This window comes from Leucoraja erinacea, chromosome 21 (genome assembly GCF_028641065.1).
Source record: "Leucoraja erinacea ecotype New England chromosome 21, Leri_hhj_1, whole genome shotgun sequence".
Lineage (NCBI taxonomy): Eukaryota > Metazoa > Chordata > Chondrichthyes > Rajiformes > Rajidae > Leucoraja > Leucoraja erinaceus.
This window is the reverse complement of record NC_073397.1, coordinates 7557116-7584198: the sequence shown is the minus strand read 5'-3', so window position 1 is coordinate 7584198 and position 27083 is coordinate 7557116. Positions and strand designations below refer to the sequence as shown.

At 42.6% G+C, this 27083-nt stretch overlaps 1 protein-coding gene across 1 annotated transcript in view; it reads right to left on the bottom strand.

Annotated features, from left to right (window-relative positions):
• Positions 1-27083, bottom strand: part of vapb (VAMP (vesicle-associated membrane protein)-associated protein B and C) — an 83919-nt gene that overhangs the window by 8019 nt on the left and 48817 nt on the right. Inside the window, exons 3-4 of the mRNA XM_055652030.1 lie at positions 2145-2248; positions 915-995 (exon numbers count right to left, since the gene is read on the bottom strand). Of these exons, the coding sequence (XP_055508005.1) occupies positions 915-995; positions 2145-2248 (185 nt within the window). The remainder of the gene's footprint in view (positions 1-914; positions 996-2144; positions 2249-27083) is intronic.

Genomic DNA, 27083 nt, shown 5'->3' with positions numbered 1-27083 from the left:
CTAAGTTGGTTGAGGAGGTTTGACAATATGCTGCACTTGAAAGGAGCCCCTCAAACGTGTTCAGTCTATAACTCTGAACCTTCTGCTTGATGACTAGGTTACAGAAAAGAGAGACACTGTGGATTGGAATAATTTGACTGAGCCAGCAAACAGTTTGTGCAACAACAGTTAAGCTTAAGATAGACACAAAAAGGTGCAGTAACTCAGTGGGTCAGACAGCATCTCTGGAGAAAAGAAACAGGTGACGTTTTAGGTCGAGACCCTTCTTCAAGCTTAGGGCAGCATATGGGATAGCACTATCAAATTTTTAAGTTTGGTTCTTTTCCACAATATTAGCAGAAGCTTGAGGCTTCCAATGTTTGCATTTAATGGGCATGATGAAGATTGTATCTATGTCCTAACCTTAGAACTTAAAAAATATATAATTTTCCAAGATTAAAATATAACCAATACATCCACTCAGAAGAACTTTCTTCACCATAATGTACAGGCATCACTGACACGCAGGTCCCATAGCTTTTCTCTGGCCTGTATTGCCCCACTTTTAGCAGCTGATATTCACCTATGAAAGCTACACCGCAGATACCAAGTCCAGGCCTGGTCGGGGAAACTCACTGAACCACATGAGCATTACTCTGTTGACGGCAGCTACTGCATTACAGGCATGCAAATACTGAAATCCTTACGTTGCAACTAGCTGTTCAAGGTTGGTTTAGCCACATCTCTCTGAGAGCCTGGAGGGAGGCCAAAGTTGCACCAATCCCCACCACTTCTGGTGCGGTACAACAATGCCAGGGTCAGATCAATTATGTGATTAGTAGGAGACACTGATTTGTCTGATCCCCTCGATAGGAAGATCAAGACTGGAACCCTCTGCCCCATCACTCAGCCAGACAAAGCCTATTCAAACTTACTGTTTTCTCATTCTCAGAGGGAAGCTCAAAGACGCATCGCAGCTTAGAATCCATTAATTCATCTGCCTTTGCTTCTTTCCACTGTAAAGAATGAGAGAAAACACATTAAGCTATTTAATCACATTCTCAATACCTTATTGACGGAGGCATATTGGAGAGCTGCTGCTGCTAATCTGTTTCTTACACACTTCTGATTCAGTAAAAGGGCTTAAGGACTTTGCATGGTTCAACGTGGTGTTCAGTGGGATCCGAGGCTCGGGTTTAGGGCACACTCAGGGCATCACTTTCAGCTAAAGCAGCTAACTGACAATTCTGCTGCAAGCTAACAATTCTGAAATACAAAGAGCAGCCAGCTCAAGGATAGCAACAGGGATGGTAATACTTTATATAAGCTGTTCCAAATACACTGATTGATATTCATATATAAACCCCATATACAATCTGAAAAAAGTTACATGTAGAAACCATTAATTTCTAACGTGGTTACTTTTGGTCAGTGCCATTTGCCTGAGGTAACAATGACCCTGCTGCTTTGCAATTGGAGTTGTCCCCCTGATTGGGTGACGTTCTATGTACGAGGAAGGGCTGTGCATCTCAGCCGACTCTGATCACTTGCTTTCCATTGTAAATCCTTTCCGCATTGGGGACTTTACCAAGTTTTAAGCTGTCCAATGCTGCGATGAAGTACTATTCACAACAATGTGGAACAGCTGAATGCGGAACTGTGCTTTCACACGGGAAAACTAAACTGAAGCTTCCATTAGGAGCAAGGGCACTTACCTTTTCCACAAGGGATAGGCACCATAGTTAAGGATGGAGAGAGTAAAGAGGAAGTGACTGGATGGGAACAACAACTAGGGCAGATGCAGAGAGGCGAGATGAATGAATGTGCCTGAGGGGACAGGGAAGATTCAAGAGAAAGTGTCGGGGACACTTGGGAGAAGGGTGATGTCAGTGGGGGAATTCAGGATGATTAAACTGTTAAGTTAGATAAAGAGAAATAATTGCTTCTGGTGAGAAGGAGTATCAAATGAGAACATGAAAGATTTAGTGCTTCGACATTCAGAAATGTAATCAGTAAGTATTTATTACAAGGTAATAGAAATGTAGAATGTTCTCATCCAAAAGGTTTTCTCTTCTAAAAGGTCCTCAGACTTGCTGAACCCTCTGTACTGAAATTGTCACACAACACTGGCATAAAATTGAGAGGAACTAAAGATGAGTACGTACTACTGCTTCCATGTCTTGGCAGTCTGCCGGAGCAAATATGGATTGAACCATAAATTTGTGCTTGCTTTTCTCATTCGGGTCATAGTCAAAAGGTTGCAGCATCACTGTGGGGAAAAAAAGGAAAAGATCTGATTAGAGGATGGCCTCGCACTGTTTCAACTATTTTGTTATACTCCCCCTTCAGGGCAGTAACTGCTCAACAATACCCAGTTCACCTCGTGCAAATATGACCCATATCCTGTTCAATTCTGCAAGATTATTTTTAGGGCACAGCGTTAAAGGATCTTCCAATTGCTTTGTCCAGCTCAATGCTTGGGCAATACACAACAGTTCATATAGAGAGAAGCAAAGTGATTAACATGTAACATGCAGACATCCTTCAAACACACGTTCAATTTTAGTTTTGAAGAGAAGACAACAACAACAACAACAAATCATCAGGAGGATGTGGAAGAAAGCAGAAGCCAGAAATATGTGGTACCTGGTGATGGGTCAGATCCCAGGAGCTTCAAATATCCGGATAAGCTCACTCATGTTCAAGGATTTAGAGAACTACTGTAGCCGTTGCCACAGATGCAATCTGAAGACTTTAATGTTTCCTGAAAAGAGCTCTGGCCAAATTTGCAAACTAATTTTGTAAGGAAAAAAAGTGGGCAAGCAAAAAGCAGAGAGGAAATGGCGCATAGACCTCTTTAAGTGACAAACACGAGCTGTGTCCCTGCAACAATGACAACACTAGCAAAACATTGGTACCGTGGATCAATGTAAGAGGGGATTACAACATTGGGAGACTATTGAGCACTCCGAGCACATTGCCTCTCAAGTATCATTGTATGACCAGGCTAATTTTTCCAATAGAGTTATGAAATGTTTTACACACAGCCAATGCGACCTTTGACAGTACAACATGCTATTGGCAATACACTGGAGTGTGGATTTGCACTATGCATGTTAAATCTCCGGTGTGGCCCAGAACCCAGAATTTACCGTCAATAGCAAGCACAATTTTACTGAACCAAGAATGATGCTTCAAAATTAATGAAAAGGGATATGTTTAAAGAGCACTCGGCAACAGGACGGAATGGCAAATGTCAGATTGGGGGGGGGGTGGGGGGGGGCACTGAGGAATACAGCAAAAAAAATCATGGGGATGGGTTTTGCTCATGATATTAAACAAATCCATATATCTTTCATTTCACAATAATATGATAGTCCAAATGAGAAGTTGCAGGTATTCCAGGTTCTAATCATTGAAATCAGAAAGGAATTAGTCACTCAAACATTACTCAAGAGTCAAGAGTGTTTTACTGTCCCCATGCACCAAACAGAACAACCAAATTCTTACTTGCAGCAGCACCAAATGATCTGTAAACACATTACTCGATAAATATAACAAAACAAACAAAAAAAATCAATAAATATAAACCCAATATAGTGTAAAAAAAAACAAAGCCCAAGTTCCTAGTGCAGTTTGTAGTTTAATTGCAATTTGTCGTGGTCAATAGCCTGATGGTTGTTGTGAAGGAACTGTTCCTGAATCTGGGCTTTACAGTTTTCTGACTCCTATAACTTCTTCCCGAAGGCAGGAGAGAAATAAGTGTGTGGCCAAGGTGGTGTGGGTCCTTGATGATGTTCACTGCCTTTATGAGACAGTTCGTCCTATAGATTCCTTCAATGGTGGGAGGTCAGTACCCGTGATGGACCAGGCAGTATTCAACACTTTTTGTAATCTCCTTCATTCCTGGGTGTTTAAGTTGCTGAACCAGGCCGTGATGCAACCAGCCAATATGCTCTCTACCATACACTTGCAGAGGTTCATGAGAACGTTGAATCCAGGAGATATTGTCAGTCTTTCTTTATGATACATCAATGTGCTGGGTCCAGGATAGAGATAACCATGCCCAGAAACTTGATATTGTTGGCTCTCTCCACCACCGACCCGTTGATGAAGACAGGTTTGCGAATCCTCGGCCTTCCTCTTCTGAAGTCAATCATTTCCATAATTTTACTGACGTTAAGAGCAAGGTTGTTGTTATAGCAACATTCAAAATCATTCACCATTCAAATCAAACGGTCGCTCTTCCTTTCTATACTTTGACTCATTATCCATAATTGATCCAACAATGGTAGTGCAGGAGCCATTTAGCTAGATATCTTACAGTTTTTTACCACACAGGCACTGAGTTTTATCCTGCACTGAACCATGTGCTGAGCTATGGATTGCAGATTTAAAGCAAGTTTATGACGTTATGTGTAATGTATATAATGTAATTAGCATATGTTATGTCTTGTGCGAGGGGACACATGTGCTAGAGGAGACTCATGGTGGCGTCCTGCAATAAAGAAGCTTGCTAGTTTACTCCTGTATCTGAGAGTTCTTTTGAGTCAGTTCCAAGTACCCAAAATACACTACAATTGGCGACGAGGATGGGATAGAGTTTGTGAACTCACCCACAGGACTGTTTTGCAACACACAGGATTGTTTAACAGTTTAAACTGTAGATACGGAGTTGTGTCGCAGTTGTTTGCGAGCGGGACAAGAGAGGCCTGCAGACCCCTCTATGCCGGGGACTGCATTTAAAACATCAGCTGTACAAGTCGGCGAGTTTTGTCAGGCTATCTCTATGTTGTGTCTACGTGGCAAGATGTCGTCCTTCGGATTGTTACTCATTTTAGACTAAGTTTTCCTTTTGTCAAATTCCTCAAGCTGAATAGTCTTTGTATAAGTTTTAGGTGAATTGTTACACCAAAACACACAACAACAGCACGACGAGGATAAAAGAACAGAAAAGGAAAGAAGGACTGTCGGAAATAAATAAGGTTGTGTTTGGAAACAAAGTGGAACGGCACCAAGCCAAAAGATTTGGCGCCAAACGGTTTTAGATTGGCGCCAAAGAAAAGCAAGGTCGGAACAGGAAGCAAGGAAAACAAGTGGGGTAGTAAGTAGATGTCACCCGAAGAAAGCAGCCGAAAGCTGGGCGCCTAACCAGCAGGACAGCGACGGTGTCAACTTACCTGGAACATTTTCCAGGGCTGTGTAGCCCACAGCCAGGCCCAGGAGCCGCCAACGACGTCGAGTGAGGGCCTAGTACCGGGTACTTCACGGACAAGTCCAGTGAAGCCACTGACGAAACGGAGTCAGCCCGGCTGGGAGAAGAGTCAACCCGGTCGAGGGAGAAAACCGGCCACGTGAGAAGCGGAAAAAAAAAAAAGCCCGGCCACGCGTGAGAAGCGGATCGGCAGAGTAAAAGAAAACTGGCCGCGAGAGAAGCGGACCGGTCGTGAAAGAAAGCCCGGTCGCAAGAGACGGCCGTGAGCAGAGAAAGCCCGGTCGGAGTAGTCAGCCCGACCGTGAGCAGAAAAGAGGGTCTGGCCGCGCAAGAGAAGCGGACCGGCTGAGGGGGAAAGCCCGGACGTGAGAGGAAGTCCGGCCCCGAGCAAAGAGTGGGTCTCAGCACTCAAGCACTTCAGCCGGTCGTGAGCAGAAAGTGGAGAAAGCCCAGCCGTGAGAGAGAGCCGGCCGAGGGAGAAGCGGGTCCGCGCGAGAAAAGCAGGAACTAGCAGCAGTAACTAGCAGTAGTCGACTTGGCAGCGAGCCAGCGGCAGCAAAAGTAACGGTGAAGCCCTGAGGAGCCAGCAAAGGCAGCAAAAGAGGAGGTCTGGCGAGGCCAGCAGCAAAAGTACCGGTGGGGACAGCTCGAGAGGTCGAGAAGGCACTGGAGTCCATAGGCCGACAAGTTGGACCGGTGAAATTCTTCAAAGTAAAAGCAGGACTGTTCAATGTAATGCGTTGGTCACTGTTCCTTCACAGTAAAAGCGGGACTGTTTGGATGTAATGCAATGGTCACTGTTATTAACAGTAAATCTGTGTGCATAGCAGAAATATGGTTAAAATGTTCTCAATGTCTATTAACATGAAATGTTGGTTAATAGTATTAATCTATTATTATAAGAATTAGTAATAGTCAGTGGGCTGGATCACTTCTTAGTGTGTAGAAGGATTAAGTCTAGTGCAGAATACACAGTGAGAGAAAAGGAGAAAAGGAGTGCACCTGAATAGCAACAGGTAACATGGCTTTTCAAATTGTAGGAAACGTGCCCCAGTTAGATTCTGGGTGTAATATTGAGAAATGGACCAAAGTCTTGGAGGCTTGTTTCATTTCCAATGATATCGCTGCAGAGGAGAAGAAGAGAGCATGGTTCATATTAGGCTTAGGAAGAGAGGGTTATCAGACCTTACGTATGTTACTGCAGCTAGCAAAGCCCACAGATAAAATGTATGAGGAGTGTAAGGAGGCTTTAATGGCTCATTTCTCGCCAAAACCTCCAAGGGTATCCAGAGGCAAGGAGCCTGAACTAAAGAGGGCAGAGTCCCTCAAAGGACCAAGGTCAAGTGCAAAAGGACCAAGGTCAAGTGCAAAAGGACAACGGTCAAGTGCAAAAGGACAAAGGTCAAGTGCAAAAGGACAAAGGTCAAGTGCAAAGGGACACGTCAAGTGCTAAGGGACACAAGTCAAGTGCAAAATGACACAGGTCAAGTGCTAAGGGACAAGGGTAAATGCAAAGTGGCAGAAGTCAAAGGCAAAGAGAAATTGTCATCCAAAGGGCAACCCTAGCTATTCAAGCTGCATTCAGGGGTATGAATGTACAGAAAGAAATCCAGAACAAACAGAAGGCAGCAACGGTAATACAAGCAGCATTTAGAAGGCACAGAGTATACCGTAAATACAAGGCAATGAGATTGGCAGCTATAATAATACAAACCCATTAAATGGAGATTAAATGGCACACCTTCAAATGCAGAGTGATCGCAAAACTTACATGAAGGTACGCAGAAGCGTTGTACTGCTTCAGGCAGCCTACCGTGGAATGCTTGTTCGAAGGCAACTGCGGGGCATGCATAAATCTGTCAAGGTCATACAGACTTATTATCAGATGTATAAACAGCGTCAGTATTTTAAGAAACTATGCTGGTCTGCCATTGCTGTACTGCAACGATACAGAGCATGCAAGATAAGAGATGTCCAAGTGAGACAGTATAAGAGTTTGAGAGAAACAGTGGTGTGTATTCAGGCCTTATACCATGGGATCAAAGCCAGAGTATTGGTAGAGAAAACCAAGACAGCACGCTGTATTAGCATTACATTCATAAGAATGTGCATTACAAGAAAGCAGTTCTTGATGCAAAAGGCGGCTGTAGTCACTCTGCAAGCTGCATACTGTGGTTACCGATTAAGGGTACGGTACAGAGCTATTCGACAAGCAGTCATTTCGATCCAGAGATGGTACAAAGCATGCAAAATAGGGCATTCCCAGTTTGTGCAACATCAGTCAATGAGGGATGCAACTATTACCATTCAAACTGCCTACAAGAGTATGGTGGTTAAGCAAAAGAGAGCTACTGTAAAAGTGCAGTCAGTACTCCGTATGAGTTGGTATAGGAAAGACCTAAGGAGACAAATAGATGCACAACAGAAAAGGCTGAAACGATAAAAAAGGCTTAAACGATATAGGAAAGACTTCCTCAAACCGATTTATACAGCAGTTGTAGTGCAGTATCACTACCGTGCTTATGTAGTAAGAGAAATATACAGAGCGCAAATCAAAGCCACTGTTGTAGGGCAAGGACAGTATAGATCCTACTTCTTGATGAATAACCAGAAAGGTAATTTAAAAAGACAAATAGACAAACAGCAAAAAAGGCTTAAACATTGCAAAGAACGGTTAAATAAATGTGTGACGATGAGCAAAAAGCTGTTAACAGAAAAGTCTAAAGAAGAGAGGCTTGTCGGTCGAGACAAAAGTATGCAGGACCGATTGCGATTAGGACACTTCAGTATAGTCCAGCATGGAGCTTCCTTCACTGAGCAATGGACAAATGTCTATGCATTGCAGAATGTCATTATACAACAAGAGCAGATAAATATGCAGCGCCAGGAAATTGAGCGACTAAAAAACGAAAACCTGCAGTCATGTGTTAGATCCCACCTACAAATAAAGAACAGAAACAGAGGAAATGTTAACTTTAGCAGAATATCAAGAACAGGATGAAATCTGCAAATTAGATTAGCATATTTAAAAAGGGAAAGAGGCAGAGATACAGGTAGAGCTGGTGATTAGAAAGATGAGTGGAATGAACCATTATAAGTGCTAAGTTTAGATACAGTTTACAGTTATGAGGATGTAATGTCAGATGACTGTAATAATATAATTTTGCAACTGTGTGTTAATCAATTATATTTAATGTAGTAGAAATGGTGTTATTCGCCTCCAAGCTAAAGGGGGAGCAGTGTAATGTATATAATGTAATTAGCATATGTTATGTCTTGTGCGAGGGGACGCATGCGCTAGAGGAGACTCATGGTGGCGTCCTGCAATAAAGAAGCTTGCTAGTTTACTCCTGTATCTGAGAGTTCTTTTGAGTCAGTTCCAAGTACCCAAAATACACTACATTATGGAACAGCAATTGAGATTGGAGTGTGATGAACTATGTCTTTGCTTTGTATTACTTTATTAAAAGCCAATGATTCAAGATTCCACGACTGGAAGACTCGTTTTGTTATCACTGAAGCTCGGTGAGTTCGTAAGCTAAAGCCATTCACAGTCACCACGGAGTTTTATGGATATCAGGGCAAGGCCTTAAGAACATTATCTATACGGCCATAATATTAAGTAAAAAACTCTTTCATTGGATGGTTATTGAGTTAACCTGATTCATCGAGTGGATTAAAGATTGGTCCCAGAGAAGAGGGACAGAAGATTGGGCTGGATCTCTGTGAGAGATTACTGCCTGAAGACTGGATTCAAGACTAATCCTGTAGAAGAGGGATTGAAGACAGCTGGGTCTCTGTAAGAGATTAGGGCTAGAATAAATAATCTAGCAGTCAGAAGGGCTGACCAATGCGGTTTTGGATCATTTGAAGACTGAAAGGCTTCATCCATCGACAAACCGTGAGTTTTAATGGCCTTTGGCATATTTTATGCTGCAACACCAGAAGCTGTTTAATCAGACATCGAGATAGCTGCAAAGCTAGAGTAAAGTGACTTTGACATCCCATAACTTGAGCTGATGTAGTGAATTCCTTCTTGTATAGAAGATTGGTTTTAAGAACGATTGATTTGTCGTATTTGAAAGTGAAAAAAATGTACTTTGAAAAGCCTGTGAAGATTTTGTACGGCTATTGAAATGTGTCTTGGGGCATATTTGAAGATAAGAGATAGCTCCAAGCCATGGATCTTGAATTGTCTTGGAAACTAATTGGATGTTATGGACTTCGAAGAGATATTACTAGATAATGAATGAATGAATGTTTACATTAAGAGCCAGCTAGAAGAATTTGAAACCTTGGAAATGAGCAAGGCATGAGATACAGAGAAGGGTTGACCCGAAACATTGCCTATTTCCTTCGCTCCATAGATGCTGCCTCATCCGCTGAGTTTCTCCAGCATTTTTGTCTACCCATGAGATACAACCGGTTTGTTATTGAACAACTGTTGCATAAGCGAGAAAACAGAAGCTGTTTGAAAACAGTCCCGCTCGTCTGCTAGCAGGTGCCAACGACCTGTTTAATCCATGGAGCAAGAAGGAGCAGGTGAGCCAGAGGAGCCACAAGGTGGCGGAGAGAAGCCAAGATATCCGAAGAGACAAAATAAGGTAACCGAGATGATAGAAGAAGCCTATCTGGAAAAATTCCAGAAGGAGAGAGACAAGTTGTGGAGAAGGGTGTCCAAGAAAATCGAGAGCCTGAAGAAATTGATGGAATCCACAGAAAATGTGACGATGGTGCGATCTAATCAGGAGTAATTACTGAGTCTTTGTCTGGAGGTTAGAAAAGGCAAGAGGCATTGGCGAAAGGGCGACTGCATGGGGAAGAGCTTGAAAGACACACCCAGTTGTTTGACGAAAAGGTGCAATTCTTCGATGAATTTGTGGAGTTTATGAAGGATTAGCTCTTGAAGCCAAAGAACCTATGGACCCTGCAGCCGGAAGTGCCATGCAAGAAAGTGTCAAATTGGCTGAACAGATTACAGATCAAGATAGTGTATCAAATGTCTCAACACGAAGACCAAGACATAAATCTGGTTCTGTAGCCAGTTCAGCCAAGGGTATCAGTTCAAGTGCAAGCTGAAACTGACATAGCTGCTCTTTCGTTAAAAGTTAAAGTGATGGAGAAAATGCATGAGCTTGAGGAACAAGAAATGCGGCTTAAGAGAGGCTGAAGAATGAGAAGGGCAGTTTAGTAGACAAAAAGAACAGCTGGAACTAGCCACAAAATTGGCAATTGCCAAGAGTACGGCAGAGATACTGGAAAATCGAGGTTCGACACGCGTCTTGCAAGTATCAATGCATTTCGTTGTCTCTGTAGCTTGAAAGAATCTGAATCTGAATCTGAGTATCTCAGAAGAAGAGTCCCTCAGTCCAAGAAGGGGCTGCTGAGCCGGTGCCCACTTGGGTCTCGCAGCTTTGAACACACACTAAAACTCTGGTGGGCCGACAAAGCTTTATCTCAACAATAGGATGTTAAACCGAAGCAACAAATTCATGGGGCTTGATGGGGCTCGTAACAAACCACCAATTCAGTATCCTTTTCAGTGGCCTGTTATACAGGCTCAAGCTGGCCAATATGGGCAGGTGCCTGCCTATCAATCATTTGCACCCAGACAGGGACAAACAGCTAGCCATGGCGCTCGTGATGAAGCTTACCCAAGACAGTACCCTTCACAGATGCCTGTTCAATATCCATCTGTGCTCAACCTGGGACCTCCCAATGAATTGGTCTAGAATCAAATGACAATTAACGAGTCTCTTGCTCAACATAATATCTCTTCTACGTTACTGCAAATGGAAATTGATAAGTTTGATGGTGATCCCTTGCGATATGAGACTTTCATAGACCAGTTTGAGAAAGGAGTGGAAAGGAAAACTACCGGTAAACAAACATTTTCTAACATTTGTAGCAAACAGAATCTCTTATGTAAGGGGTGCTACTAATGGATCACAATGGAAATATGTTAACACAAAGGAAAATCCTGCGGGTGAAGCTTCTAGCAGACCGCTTCTTAAGCAATAAGAGATGGATTAATGGACCAGAGTTTCTCTGTAAGTCAGACAGAGAATGTCCAAAGCTTGAGCTGGGATTCGAAATCTCTGCTGATGATCCGAATGACCTGGAAGCACTTATACCAAATCATATTCTTCTGTTGAAGAACAATCCAATACTACCACCTGGGCTCTTTATGAAGGAAGATTTGTATATGAGACACAGGTGGAAGCAAGTACAATATATGGCAGATCTTTTTTGGAAAAAATGGACACAAGAATATTTGCCTCTAATCCAAGAATGGCAATGATGGTCGAAGGTTGGAAGAAATTTTGTTCCAGGTGATATTGTTTTGGCGGTTGATTCTACTGCACCACAAAGGTTTTGGTTGATGGGACAGATACTGGACATTATGCCGGACATTCAGGGTTTGATGCGTACAGTACAACTTCAGACTAAAGGGCCTATCCCACAAGCATGCAACCTGCATGTGGCAAACGCGACCAAACCAGAAGCGGGGGCCGCGCGGAGGTCGAGTGAGTGACGTGAAGTTCAAGCGAAGTCCGCTGGAAGTTCGCGCGTGACGTACGGCATCAAGACGCTGCGCACGCCCATCGAGGCGGTGCGTACGGCGTCGAGGTGGCTGCGGGCCGGCAGGCCGTTGCCGCGCGGATTTTTTGAACGCGGTCAGTTTTTCGGAGCCCCATGCGACGTCGGGACCAGCTCCGCACAACTCCATACAGTTCTGGCGATCGAAGTGGGACCGGCCCCGCGAGGCCGTACGGCTCAAGCGACCACGTTAGGTCACGCTTGCGCATGGAGTCGCATGCTTGTGGGACAGGCCTTTTAGAACGATGTTTTGGTAAGACCAATATCCAGAATATGTTTGCTTCTAGAGGGCAAAGATGAAGGCAAAATCGCTAAAGTCAGAATGCTGATATATTTACATATTATTTTTGTTTTGTTGATATATGTTCATCTTTCATAGCTCCCTTATTTTGGTTACTTATTAGTAATTGCCTCGTTATATACTCAGAACAATTAGTGGCCATTTAGCTATGATCAGCATTTTATGAATTCTGTCTAGTTGCCTTTAATTGTTATCAGCATGCTTATGTGCAGGGGTGTGGCTTTCGGTGGAGCTAGGGGCTTTTCAGGTTAGTTGCATTTTAAACCTTGTGGGATGGAGTTGTCTTAAAGACCTGTCCCACTTTTCCGAGTTACTCACGAATTCTCCCGAGTTTTCCCCTCGATTCAAACTCGGAGAATGTCCGTGACGAGTCCGTAGGAGGCCATAGGAGTCCGTAGATTTATCGTAGCGGCTCGTTAGGCCAGCCGTAGATACTCGGGGCATCAGGAATGTCGGGACGGTTTTTCCAGCAAGACAAAAAGACCACGAGTAAAAAGATAGTCGGGAGGAGGAGTTCGTAGATCACAAAAATCTTGATTTTTTTTTTTAAAGGTCCTTTCAACTCGGCTGAGGACTCGGGAAAGTGGGACAGGCCCTTTACAGTTTTTTACCACACAAGCACTGAGTTTTATAGTGCACTGAACCATGTACTGAGCTATGGATCACAGATTTAAAGCAAGTATGATGTAATGGAACGGCAATTGAGATCGGAGTGTGATGAACTATGTCTTTGTTTTGGATCACTTTATTAAAAGCCAATGAATCAAGATTCCACGACTGGAAGACTAATTTTGTTATCACTGAAGCTCGGTGAGTGCGTAAGCTAAAGGCCATTCACAGTCGCCACCTTGATAGTTTTATGGCTATCGGGGCAAGGCCTTAAGAACATTATCTATACAGCCATAATAGATAGTGTTGTCAGTGATTCTAAAGAAGGTTGTTTAAGAACGAACTGCAGATGCTGGAAAATCAAAGGTAGACAAAAGTGCTGGAGAAACTCAGCGGGTGCAGCAGCATCTATGGAGCGAAGGAAATAGGCAACGTTTCGGGCCAAAACCCTTCTTCAGATTCTAAAGGTGGACTTGGAACTGCATTAGAACTCAACTCAAAGGTGGATAAGTTATTATCTACAAGCTACCCAGCCACTAAACTGTCCTTCAAACTCACCATACACTATGGTATCAGGCCCATCCCTGATTCCGACTTCATTCCTACTACAACTTCACATTTCATTGGAATGAAGTGCAAATTATTTTAAACATAACCAGAAGAGTCAATTTTAAAACTGGATAGACATCCAATTAAACAACAGATTAACTTCAGAGCACACCCATGTATGAAATCTTTTGATACATTTGTTAAAGTTTGCACTGAGATTTCCACCAACTTCCACTTACAGGAAAACAGAATACTTCCTCCACATGCACTATTTACAGTTCTCCACAGAGAACAGAGGAAACCAGCCTGAGTTTGTCCGAACATGTCAGCAGCTCCAATATTAGCACAATGAATGAGATAAACTGTTTCAAGTTCAGTCAGCAGTACTCAATTTCATGGGTATAATATTAAATCAAACAGAGTCAAACATTGCACAATTAGGCCAGTTGAATATATCTGTACCGCATTCTATACTACATATCACTCCATGACAAAAGGATCTGGCTGCCTAGTTTCATGATTATCTCTCCAACAACATCCCTTTTTTCTCCCGAGGCTACAGATTTTGAGCTTATTACCCAATGGATAGACAAGAGTTGATGTGGATCAGCTTTTCCCTTTGAGAATAGGGAAGATTCAAACAAGAGGGCATGACTTCCGAATTAAGGGACAGAAGTTTAGGGGTAACATGAGGGGGAACTTCTTTACTCAGAGAGAGGTAGCGGTGTGGAATGAGCTTCCAGTGGAAGTGGTGGAGGCAGGTTCGTTGGTATCATTTAAAAATAAATTGGATAGGCATATGGATGAGAAGGGAATGGAGGGTTATGGTATGAGCGCAGGCAGGTGGGACTAATGGAAAAAAGTTGTTCGGCACGGACCTGTAGGGCCGAGATGGCCTGTTTCCGTGCTGTAATTGTTATATGGTTATATGGTTAATGGTCTTGATGAAAGATTCTTCAGACTACTATTTATTAACTATAGCTCCATTGTCAACTATCTTCCAAACAGGGGCGGAAGGACGTCCCCCCCCCATGTTTTGAGAGGTGGGGGATATCCCCCCAAGTTTTTGTGATCCCGATTTTAAAATCGCCGTTTTTAGCGCTGGATTGAGCCTCCGAAGCCTCGCCGCCAAAACATTGTGTCCCCCATCCCCTCCATGTTTTGATAGTGAGTTCCGTTCTTGATTCCAACCGAACTCATCTGCAAACTCCTCTCTGCAGCTAGATCCTTGACCTCCTGACCTACAGACCAGTCAGTGAGAATCAGCCACAATAATTCCCAGCATCCGCTGCTCTGAAATGGCTGCATCTTCAGCTCCTCACAAAAGTCCCTATGCACTCACGATTGTGCATCCAAATTTTGCTCTCTCCATCTACAAGTATGCAAATTGCACCAGTGTAATGGTCCAGATCTCAAACAATGATTAGATGTGTAGGAAGAAGATAGAGTTTAGCAGCATGGTCTCACAACAACAATCTCTCCCTCAATATCAGCTAAAGGAAGCAGATGGTAATAGATTTAAGGCAGTGAGATGGAGTACACACCACAATCTGCATCAAAGGTGCTGAAGTAGAGATGATTGAGAACATCACCTTTCTAGGCGTGAATATCACCAACAATTTGACTTGGTCCAACCACATCGACGAGACAGACAAGAGCATCTATTTCTTCAGAAATGTATGGAAATTTGACACGCCTTGTGATTTTTACCAATTTCTAAAGATGCGCCAAAGAAAGCAACCTATCTGGATGTATCACAGCTAGTGTGGTAAATGCTCTGCCCAAAATCACAAGATCCTGCTGAGAATCATGAACGCAGCTCAGTCCATCGTACAAATCAGTCTTCACCCCTCCCCCTCTACACCTCATGCTGCCTTATGAAAGTAACCACTATAATCAAGACTCAGTAACACCCCTTTCAGTTATTCTCTCTTCTTCTGCCCCATCAGACAGAAGATACAAAAGCTTGCAAGTACACACCCCCAGGTTCAAGAACAACCTTATCCCCACTGTTAGCAGATTCTTGAAATGACCTTTCACATGTTAAAGGATTTTATCCCCATCTTACAATCTCCATTTACAATTTTTATTCTGCAATTTCTCTAACTGTAACACAATAATGCTGTAACACTTTATTCTGCACTCTGATATTTTTCACTTTATGCTACCTGCGTAATGGCTTGATTGTACTCATGTACAGTATGACTTGACTTGAGAGCACGCAAAGTCTTGTACTACATCTTGATACACGTGACAAAAATGAACCAATACCAATGCTTATTCTGTGCATGGAATGAACCGTTTTATAAATAAGCACATATTTCATTCAGTAGCCAGATTTCAACTGTCTATGTTAGAATAGTAATTACAAACGATTACCAACATTACCAACATTCCAGCATTTTTGTGTACCTGGGATTTTCCAGCATCTGCAGTTCCTTCTTAAACACTTTGTCTACTCCACTGCGAAATCTCCTCAAGGTATGCCTACTTTGAAGAAGAAGGTTTTCGGCCCAAAACGTTGCCTATTTCTCAAGCATTTTTGCGTACCAATAACTTTAAACCTTCTCCCAAATCTGGGAATCAGGACTAAAGGCTTATCAAAAGTTAGGCTAATATTGTTTCCAATATCCAGTGGTGAAATGGAAACGTACAATCAATAAATGAAGTCCATATCCAATATCCTTATCAGAACCCCAGAATAAATACAAACTAATGAACATTATTTGTTTGCGCATAATGTACTCTGAAACTGCCATGTAAAACAAGATGGAAGCATACAAGGACAGTTCGTATTTTCATAGACAACGAATAAATGAAGAGAGAATGGGCTTCAAACAACAAAGTGATACTTGCTTATAGTTTGGTATTCATTTCAAGCAAAGAGCTGTTGCTCAGATTTGGAAGATGTTTTAATGCTGGACTAGGGAATAATTTATCACCATTAGAACAACCAAGACAGTTTAAATGTGACTACAATGAGAACAATGATCCTTTTAAAATTAAATAAAATGGATCATTCCATGTAATAGAATAAGAATTATCCATAATATTATAAATATGAAAGTCCCGATCTTGCACCTCCAGTAGCTACATGTCCCGAAAAATTATCCCTACATTATAGAATTATAACTGAAAATATAAACTTTTAACATATAAGCACCTTGAATGCGTTAATCATAGAAAAACACTTTACAAAAATTAAATGAAGAGAATGTAATTCTGAGCTAATGCGACAGATATTTAAAAAACATAAAAGCCTGATCATCAAACTGATGTTTTCTGAAGGTCTAAAAGTAGAAATAGTTGAAGATGTTCAGGAATGGAATTGCTGCAATAGTCCAAAAGGATCACCACCCATAGTGTAATTGGAAGAAGAGCATTTAGCTTGGAGTGGGGAGCTATGGGCGGTGGGTAGGAATTAAAATTTGAATAGTACTAGGAATGCATGTAGATCAGCAAGATTTATGTAAAGCCAAGGGTAAGTTTAGCAGGGACTTGGTGTTACTTCTGTTCCCAAGCAAGGTCCTGGCCCTTTTAAACTATCTGGTGTGCAAATATTTAAAGTGTGTAGCGTTATGGTATTGAAAAGCTTTTCAGTAATATTACAACTGCAATTGGGGGGCTTCAAGATGGCGCATAAATATAATTATTCAATAAAAATGAATTTATATAAAATAACTATCCCATCACTCAGAATTCGGGCACCCAGCAGCCTCTCTATTGCCCGCATGAGGAATACAACTGGAACATAGATAACCTAACTAAATATCCTGACTGAAGAATCCATTCCAGTTTCTAGCATCATCCCCAGCTAATTCACTTAGAATTTGGGTTGGATCAAGAGACCCAAAGCTCTTTCAGACATTTGTTACACATTAGTATATTAGTGGTAGCTATGAGCAAACCTCATTGAAGAATGTGTTGTTTATGATGCAAATTTTAATATAGACCAGAGATCTCTCCAAGTCTTGCTGCATCTGTGATTGCAGGAATAAGGAGATTAGTGCTCTATGGTATTGGGGGTAGGGTAGAGAACTGGTTGGCAGACAGGAAGCAAAGAGTAGGGATTAACAGGTTCTTTTCAGAATGGCAGGCAGTGACTAGTGGGGTGCCACAAGGCTTAGTGCTGGGACCCCAGTCATTTACAATATATATTAACGATTTAGACAAAGGAATTAAATGTAACACCTCTAAATTTGCAGATGACCCAAAGCTGGGTGGCAGTGTGAGCTGCGAGGAGGGTGCTATGAGGCTGCAGGGTGACTTGGATATGTTGGGTGAGTGGGCAGGTGCATGGCAGATGCAGTATAATGTGGATAACTGTGAGGTTATCCACTTTGGTGGCAAGAACAAGACGGCAGATTATTATCTGAATGGTGTCAGATTAGGGAAAGGGGAGTTGCAATGCAATGAGACCGGGGTGTCCTTGTACACCAGTCACTGAAAGAAACTATACAATTTCTTTTAGGCTGCTTAAGAAGTTCAAAGTTTAACTGACTCTGCAGAAACCAACAATAAATTGTGAAATCCAAATAGCTATTACCAATAAATAAGTGTTTTCTGCAACCTATAAATTACAAACTATGGGATCAGGATAAACAGTTTACTCGTCTAAAGGTGTTCTACAATTCTAAGAGAGCACCAATCATACTCCCATCTGCTGAAGTCACGAAGGAGACAAAGATGGCTCTTACACATTTTATAGTCCACCAGAATTACAGCATGATAGTCGCTCAGCCCAGGTTATTTCTTCTGAATGGAGCTACAAAGATCCTTATAACTATAGAGGACGTGCAGGTACAACTGTTACAAGGAATGTAATGTAATTTCATGTTATATTTTGCAGGGTATAGTACAAATTGATGTTGGGCAGTATCGTAGGCAACAGGGCCCTGCCCGATAAGCTCAAGGCATTATATGCTCATTTTGAACCAAGCAATAGAAGGATATCAACCAACCCGCCAGCCTTGGGTGCACCTGTACCAATGGTCACTGTGGCAGACACAAGATCATCCTTCTCAAGTGTGAGTTTGTGGAAAGCAACTGGCTGGGATGGAGTCCCTGGCCGCATCCTCAGGGCCTGCGCGGACCAGCTAGCAGAAGTATTCACAGACATTGTTAACATCTCGCTACTCCATTCTGATGTCCCTACCTGCTTTAAGACCTTTATCATCCTGGTGCCAAGGAAAAGCAAGGTTGTGCATCTTAATGACTAGCATCCAGTAGTTCAGACATCCACCATCATGAAATACTTGGAAAGACTAGTAATGGTGTACATCAACTCCAGCCTCTCAGAGTGCCTTGATCCACTGCAGTTTGCCCACCCTTGCAACCGGTCCACAGCAGATGCCATCTCCCAGCCCTAAATTCATCTTCAGAACACCTAAACAAGGACACTTATGTTAGACTCTTATTGGCTATAGCTCCACGTTCAACACAGTAATACCATTCAAACTCATCTCCAAACTACTGGACCATGGAGTCAGCACCTCCCCTCTGCCACTATTCTCAACTAACTGATCCATAGACCACAGTGAGAATAGGCAACAACATATCCTCTGCTATAATTGCCAACACCAGTGCCCTGCTAGAATGAACTCTAATCCCCGCTATTACACAACTTATATACTCATGACCGTGCAGCCAAAATCTGCTCTAACTCCATCTATAAGTTTACAGGTGACACCACTGTGATGGGCGGGTCTCAAATATGACAAGATGGAGTCCATGAAGGAGATTGAGAGCTTCGTAACATGATATCTGGACAATAACCTCTCCCCAAAATCAGCAAGATGAAGTAGCTAGATGTCGACTTCAGGAAGCATGGCGGAGTTCATGCCCCAAGCAGCATCAACGCTACCAAAGTGGAAATGGCTGAGAGCTTCGTTCCTCAACCCAGCAACCTGTCCCAGGCCAACCATATTGAAGCTACAGCCAAAACAAGCACACCAACGCCTCTACTTCCTCAGGAGACTTAGGGAATTTAGCATAATTCCATTACACCATGTCACAGTTGTCCTTTGAAAAATATAAAAGCAGTAATGTTCCCAAACATTTCTAGAATCATGAATATATTACAAGAGAGTGCTGTAATGTAATAATATCTGAGTCAGGCCTCTCATTGCTCACACAGCAGCTATTGTGCAGGGTTAGCTAGTGGACTTCATGTCATTTCATTCAGTGAAAAATAGACACAAAATTAGGAGATTATAAAAATGTATGATCATTTTTCCAATTTCTTTCCCTTCCTGTCATTTCTCATGTGATCTTTTTAAAGATTCCCCCATTCCCCGACATTTTGTTCATGCCCTTATCTAGAATATTATTTTTATGTACAGACACCTTGCTTTGACTCATTTCTGATTTCCGATTCTTTTTACGCCAGGATTTAAAAAATGATCAAGCCATCCAGGAGTAATAATAGTATTTTAATTGAGAAACAGAAACACAATAAGGGCAAAACCTCATGAACAATACTGAATTCGGAGGCAAGAATGCAGACAAGAAGAAACAGCATAGGTGTGTGCGTGGGAAAGTGTCTCACAAATCTGATAAGAGCATTTTTTTTTGAAGAGGCCACCAAAAGGATTAATGAAGGCAGGGCAGTGGACATTGTCTATAGGGTGATTTCACCAAAGGTCAAATGAGCGTAGATCCCCCCTCACGTGACCGAAAATTTTAACTGGAGGACATATCTCAGTTCGGTACATGTTAGTGAATGGGGAAACACGCACTTTCCCACCCGTTAAAAACATGGAAAACGGCCGATTTTTGAGCTGAAATTTTCTGTGCTAGTCGAGGTGACCGTGAAGCACAGCGACCTAAATTTTCAGGCAAAAAAAAAATAGAAAGTAAGGTAATTACAAGAGGGAACTGAAGGTAGAAAACAGTGGAAGTGAACAGCCAACAGCCAACATTTGCCGTGGAGATTTAAAGATCCAAAATATCGGGAATTATCGCGTTTGCTCGCTGAATTTCATCAAAACTAAGTTAATAATGCCTTACTTTTGATGAAATTCAGCGAGCAAACGCGATAATTCCCGATATTTTGGACCTGTAAATCACCACGGCAAATGTTTGCTGTTCACTTCCGCTGTTTTCTACCTTCAGTTCCCTCTTGTAATTACCTTACTTTCTATCTTTTTTTTTGCCTGAAAATTTAGGTCGCTGTGCTTCACGGTCACCCCGACTAGCACAGAAAATTTCAGCTAAAAAATCGGCCGTTTTCGATGTTTTTAACGGGTGGGAAAGTGCGTGTTTCCCCATTCACTAACATGTACCAAACTGAGATATGTCCTCCAGTTAAAATTTTCGGTCACATGAGGGGGGATCTGCGCTCATTTGACATTTGGTGAAATCACCCTATATGGATATTGTCAATAAGGAGTATAACAATATTGTCAATAAGGAGTTTGCCATTAACAAGGTCACACATGGTAGGCTAGACTGTAGGGTTAGATCGCAAAGTCAGCTAGCCAAATAGGTTCAAATTTGGCTGGGCGGAAAGTCCAAGGGTAGTTGCGGATGGTTATTTTTCTGACCGGAAACCTGTGACCAAGAGATCTGCAGGGAATGGTGCTAGGCCCACTGCTGTTTGTTATATACATTATCGATTTGGGTAACAATGTAGCCAACAGTGGACAGAGAGGAAGGACATCCAAGTTTATAGGATCTAGATCAGTTGCGAAGGTGGGCAAGGAATGGCAAATGGAATTTAACTCTGACAACTGTGAGGTGATGTCACACCAAGACAAAACATATACAGTAAATGGCAGAGCCCGAGAGACTGTTGCAGAACAGAGAGATCTGGGAGTACAGGTAAATGGCTTCCTAAAAGTGGCAAGTCAGGTGGACAGTGTGGTGAAGAACATCACGATGCAACTGCACACGTTGTTGGTGAGACCTCGCGTGGAGTACTGTGTGCAGTTCTGGCCGTCCAGCTATAGAAAGGGTATTGTTGGAAAGGGTGCAGAAGAGATTCACCTAGGCTTGCAGGCTTGAGTTGCAGGGGGAAGTTGGATTTGCTCCAGGGCAATTGAGGCTGTAGTTTCTGAATTAAGAGTAATATTAGTCAGACTAAAGCTAAATCACATTTATACTACAAACACACTGCAGAAGCTGCAACCACTGTATTGAGAATCCAAACAGCAAATGTGCTCTAAAACACAAGTCAAGATAGTCAAGAGTGTTTTATTGTCATACCTCTCCAAACAGAACAACATAATCTGTACTTGCAGCAGTAGCATAACAGGTTTATCTGCACAGACAGTGTAGTAAACAAACAAAACCATTCAATAAATAAAATACAACATAGTGCAAAAACAAAGCAAAGCCCAAAGTCCCTAGTGCAACCCAAGCAGTTGTAGTTCCAACTTTAGTTGGGTGTTTAATAGCCCAATGGTTGTTCGGAAGAAGTTGTTCCTGTACATGGATGTTGATTAAAGGCTCCTATACCTTCTTCCTGATGGCAGGATTGAAATGAAAGCATTGCCAGGGTGTTGTGGATCCTTTATGATACTGGCTGTTTTTTTTTTGAGACAGCACCTCTTGTAGATCCCTTCGATAGTGGAGAGGTCAGTCCTGCAATAAGACTTTTTGTAATCTCTTTTGCTCCTGGATGTTCGAGTTGCCGTACAAGGTTGTATTGCAACCAGTCAATATACTCTTTTCTGTGAACCTAAAGTTTAAGAGTATTTGTGGGCATTCTCCTCAATCTTCTAGGGTATAGAGGTGTTGACGGGCTTACTGCATCAATGTGCTGGGTCCAGGACAGATCCTCAGAGATATGCACTTCCAGGAACTTGAAGTTGTCGACTCTCTCCACCACCGATTTATCGATGAGGACAGGTTTGTGGATCCTTGGCCATCCTCTCCCAGTCAGATCCTTGGCTTTATTGATGTTGAGTGCAAGGTTGTTGTTCTGGCACCAATCAATCAGATATTCTGACTCATCATTAACCGTAATTTACCCAACGCCGGTGTCGTGAATGAATTTGTTGGAACTATGTCCGGCTACGCTGTAATGGGTATCGAGTGGGTATAGCAGGAGCTGAGCACACAGCCTTGAGGTGCCCCAGTGCTGATGGTTAGAGGAGGAAGTGTTGTCAATTTGTTCTGTTGATGAGGAAGTCGGGGATCCAGTTGCAAAGGGATGCACAGAGACCCAGTTCTCTGAGCGTGGTAACAAGTTTAGAGGGGATAATGTTATTGAGTGCAGAGCTGTAGTCTATAAACAACTGATGTATGTGTTTTTAGTGTCTAAGTGGTCCAGTGTAGAATGGAGAGACAGTGAGATAGAATGGATATACCACAGTAACATTGACAGGCTCTTAATTGTCCCGCTATTATTATCTGCATTGTTCCTGCTGCAACCGAGTTATAAGCAGTATTTTTCAGAAATACAGGCAAATCACTAGAAGGCCAACATTTATTGTTATTCCTAATAGCCGAGTCTCACGTTGCAAGTTCACACAAGAGGTACCCCGAGTTAAAACTCGTGGTAATAACGTACGAAACACGTGGACGCAACTTAGAGACTCGTGGCGCTAACGGCAGGTACTGAAACTTGTCAACTCTTGCAAAAAATCAAACATGTTTAAAGTTTTTCACGAGTCAATTTTACTCTTGTGGTTAAGAATTGAAACATTTTAACTCGTTGTAATAACGTAGTGGCCCGTGCGTTTACCTTAGTGACTCTTGAGTCTACCGTGGGAAGTCCTGGGCACGGTGAACCCGGCAGCTGGACAGAGGAAAAACAAAAGGTGATTTCAATATCACCACGTGACCTGGGTCAATCGAGGGCGTTTCACCTCATTGCTGGTGAATCTTTTTGAGAGGAAGAATGGTAGAGATGGCTCCAAGAAAAGTACAACGAAAGGGAAGAGCAGAGCCTTACAGAAAACCTGCCAATAAGGCTTTTGTCATACAGGAGGAAGAGGAGAGGCAGCAGGAGAAGCAACAGGAGAGGTCAACACTGCCTGTGGGCTCCTTGGAGCAGGGAAACAGTGAGTTAGGAAATCTGCAGATTGCCTCCCAGGTAGCTGTGTGGAAAAATCCTCAGACGCGGATGGAAAGGGAAGATGGCATAAAGTCCTTTTTACTCTCTCCCTTCAGCCTTCACACAAGTGTCCTCGCATCACACAAAGGGCTGCTGCATACAGCACTTGAATAAAAAACATCACCATCCTGGACTCCAAAAGCCTTCTTGCAGACATGTCTCCAAATGAGCCAATTTAACCAAGGGAGGATTTTTATAGTGTGTAAAAAAAAATACATCACATCATTTGTACCATGTGATGATTTTACAACACGTCGGTAGACAATGTTTGCTCAAGATTAACGGGACAGGAACTTGTTAACTCGAGAGACGAAATTGGAACATCGCAGAAATGACAAGTAAACGGAAAACTGCCGTCTACCCGTGGGAACTCGGTTAAACTCTTGATCTTTCACTTGGTATCTCGTACACAACCACGAGTCTTTCACTCGGGGTACCTCTTGTGTCAACTCGCAACGTGAGACTCGGCTTTAACTATTTTCAAAAACTGGTGATGGGCTTTAACCCTCCCTGTTATATGCTGTTTTTGATGTTTGGTTCAAAAAAAATTCTGCATCGAAACTTTAGCACATTGCAATATCATCTTTATGATGGCCCCAGCATGCCATTCTATATTCCTCATTTAATTTGTTGATCAACTGGCTCAACTGTAACAGCCGACTGTGAGATATGCTGGGCTGTGATATTACAGATTGTGACAATGCATGTCTCTGATGGTCCACAGTACCTCACGAATCACTATATTTGAGATGCTAGATCAGAGAGTCATAGAGTGATACATTATGGAAACTGCTCCTTCATAGTAGTGAATCTTGAATTGTCTGTCTCAGAAAGTGGTATGGGCCAGAATATCACAAATATTAAGTTGTTTAATTTAGAGATACAGAGTGGAAACAGGTCCTTCAGCTCACCGAGTCCGCGATACCGACTACCCATACACTAGTTCTATCCTACACGCTTGGGACAATTTACTCACAAACCTGCACGTCTTTGGAATGTGGGAGGAAACCGGAGCACCCAGAGGAAATCCATAGAGTCACAGGGAAAATGTACAAACTCTGTTAAGACAACGCCCACAGTCAGGATCCACGCAGGTCCCTGGCTCTGTATGGCAGCAACTCTACCGCTACGCCACTGTACTGTCCTTTAAGGTGGAGATAGATAAATATTTGAAAGATCAATTGAGGGCAATGGGGGACTAGCACAGAAGAGGAATTGAGGGCTGCATAGGGCAACCATGATCATATTGAATGCGGGGTAGAGGTCTGGTGCCCTACTCGGGCTCCTATTTTCTATTATATTATCAGCTGATATAATGTTGGCTAAAGACATTGAGTGAATATACAGACTCTGGCAGTTAATCAGATTGAGAATCCATCCATTACTGCACACTGTTCTCTGAGGACAACTGAAGATAGGAAAATAATTGCATTTTTCATTGATGCAGACAACATTTGTAACACAGCTACAGTCTGCAAATGTAATACGAAGAGAACAGTAAAAACCACAGAGCCATATTGTGCCCAGCAATTCCCACTCTCACTAAATCTTAGTCACAGAGCTCAGCAACAGGTTCTTCAGCCCATCTCATCCTTGCTGACCACTGAGTACCAAATCTCCTTTCCAGTACTTCGTCTTAAGTCAGGATGAACAACAACTGATATCTGTATCCTTTCTATTTTAGACACAAAAAATCTGAAGTAACTCAGCAGGACAGGCAGCCTACTCCAGCTTTTTGGGTCTATCTTCGGTTTAAACTGTCGTTCCTTCCTACTCCTCTCTATTTTAACTGGATAATGCATGTTCTCCCAAGTCCAAAACTACTCTAAATTTCTAATCCTTGTCTATCTTGAGATCTAAGTAATCAGTAATCGACTCAAGTTAACAAATAGTAGCCGTGTGACTTTGGAGCTCTTATCAATAGTATTACCCAATGATCACACTCCAAAATCAGTACCCCAATGGGTGCTGGCACGAAGGGCCGAATGGCCAACTCCTGCACCTATTTTCTATGTTTCTACATAATATCTGAATATTTGACAAGCAAAGTGAAATTATTATATAAATAGAAAGGCGTTTTGCTTACATCTCATGAACAAAAAAATCACAGAATCCAATATCATCTCTTAATGGATTTTCCAAATCTTACTTCCTACCTTTACAGTGCTTCAAGTACAATAGGCTGTTATTGTTTAATTCAAATGGTAACTGTCAAAAGCAAACTGAACTGATTGTGATGTTTAAATGTATTTGAAAACCAAACTAACTGCCAGGGACACTATTTATTAGACTTCACAATGGATTAGAACATAGAACAGTACAGAACAAGAACAGGCTCTTTGGACCACAGTGTCTGTGCCAAACATGATGACGTGCCCATCACTTATCGACCTGCACACTGTCCCATTCCTTGCATAACCATGTGCCTACCCATAAGTTTTTTTAAATGCCATTAAAGTATCCGCTTCAACCACTGCCCCAGGCAGCGCTTTCCAAGCTCTCACCACTGGGTTTAAAAAAAAACGCCCCCCCCCCCCCCCCTCTACATCACATTTAAACTTTGCCCCTCTCATGTTAAAGCTAGGGCCTCTAGTATTTGATTTTTCCATCATCGAAAATTATTCTGACTGTCTACCCTATCTATCCCTCTCATAATTTTATATACCCATCAGGTCTCCACGCTGTATACCTTGACAGCTTTCCTCACAGTCCACGACCCCAGCAATCTTGGTGATATCTGCAAACTTATAGCCCTGTCCCACGGTACGAGTTTATTCCAGGGGCTCTCCCGAGTTTTAAAAAAAAATCAAACTCGTGGTAAGCACGGAGAATTAACGTAGCGGTTACGTCTGAGCTCGGGGAAGTCGCTTAGCGGCTCATAACGTGAAGGGCAGGTACGCAGGAAGACTCGCTAACGGCAGGTAAGCTAAGCACGGGAAGACTCGTGAAGATTTTTCAACATGTTGAAAAATGTCCACGAGAACCCTGAGTACCAACGAGTGGCCATTACTGTAAATCTCCTAGTTCTAATCAGGGCAAACTTGGGAGAGCCCTTGGAATGAACCCGTATCGTGGGACCGGGCTTTAAATCAACCTGTCTACATTTACGTCCAAGTCATTTATATATAACACAAACAGCAGCAGTTCCAGCACATATCCCTGAGGGACTCCACTGGTCACAGTCCACAGCCTGAATACTGTACTTTCATCACAACCCTCTGTCTTCTACCAGTAAGCCAGTTCCAAATCCATAAAACCCAGCATAATATTAATCCTGTGATCTTCTGAAACAGCAATGGTAAAAAGACCCTGATGGGGTATTAAATCAAATGCCTTACTAAAATAGATGTAGACATCCATCACACTACCCTCAAAGATCACCTCCTCCCTTGAGCCTCACATCCGCCATGTCATTAAAACCTCCTTCTTTCACCTCCGCAACATCGCCAAAATCAGACCCTCTCTCACCCCTCCCACTGCTGAAAGACTCATCCATGCCTTCATCTCCTCCGACTGGACTACTGCAACTCACTTCTCCTTGGCATCAGCTCCACCTACATCACCCGACTCCAACTGGTCCAGAACGCACCCTCCCCCAACTGATCCGCAATTCCGTGTCCCTCAGCATCTTCCAGTCCCGCCTAAGACCCATCTCTTCACCTCTGCCTATCTTAGCAATGTCCCCCTCCCATTTTCAGAAGATGCATTAATCCTCATATGGTGTTTTGCAATTGAAACAGCTTTAATTTGTGTACTAAGACCCTGATTTA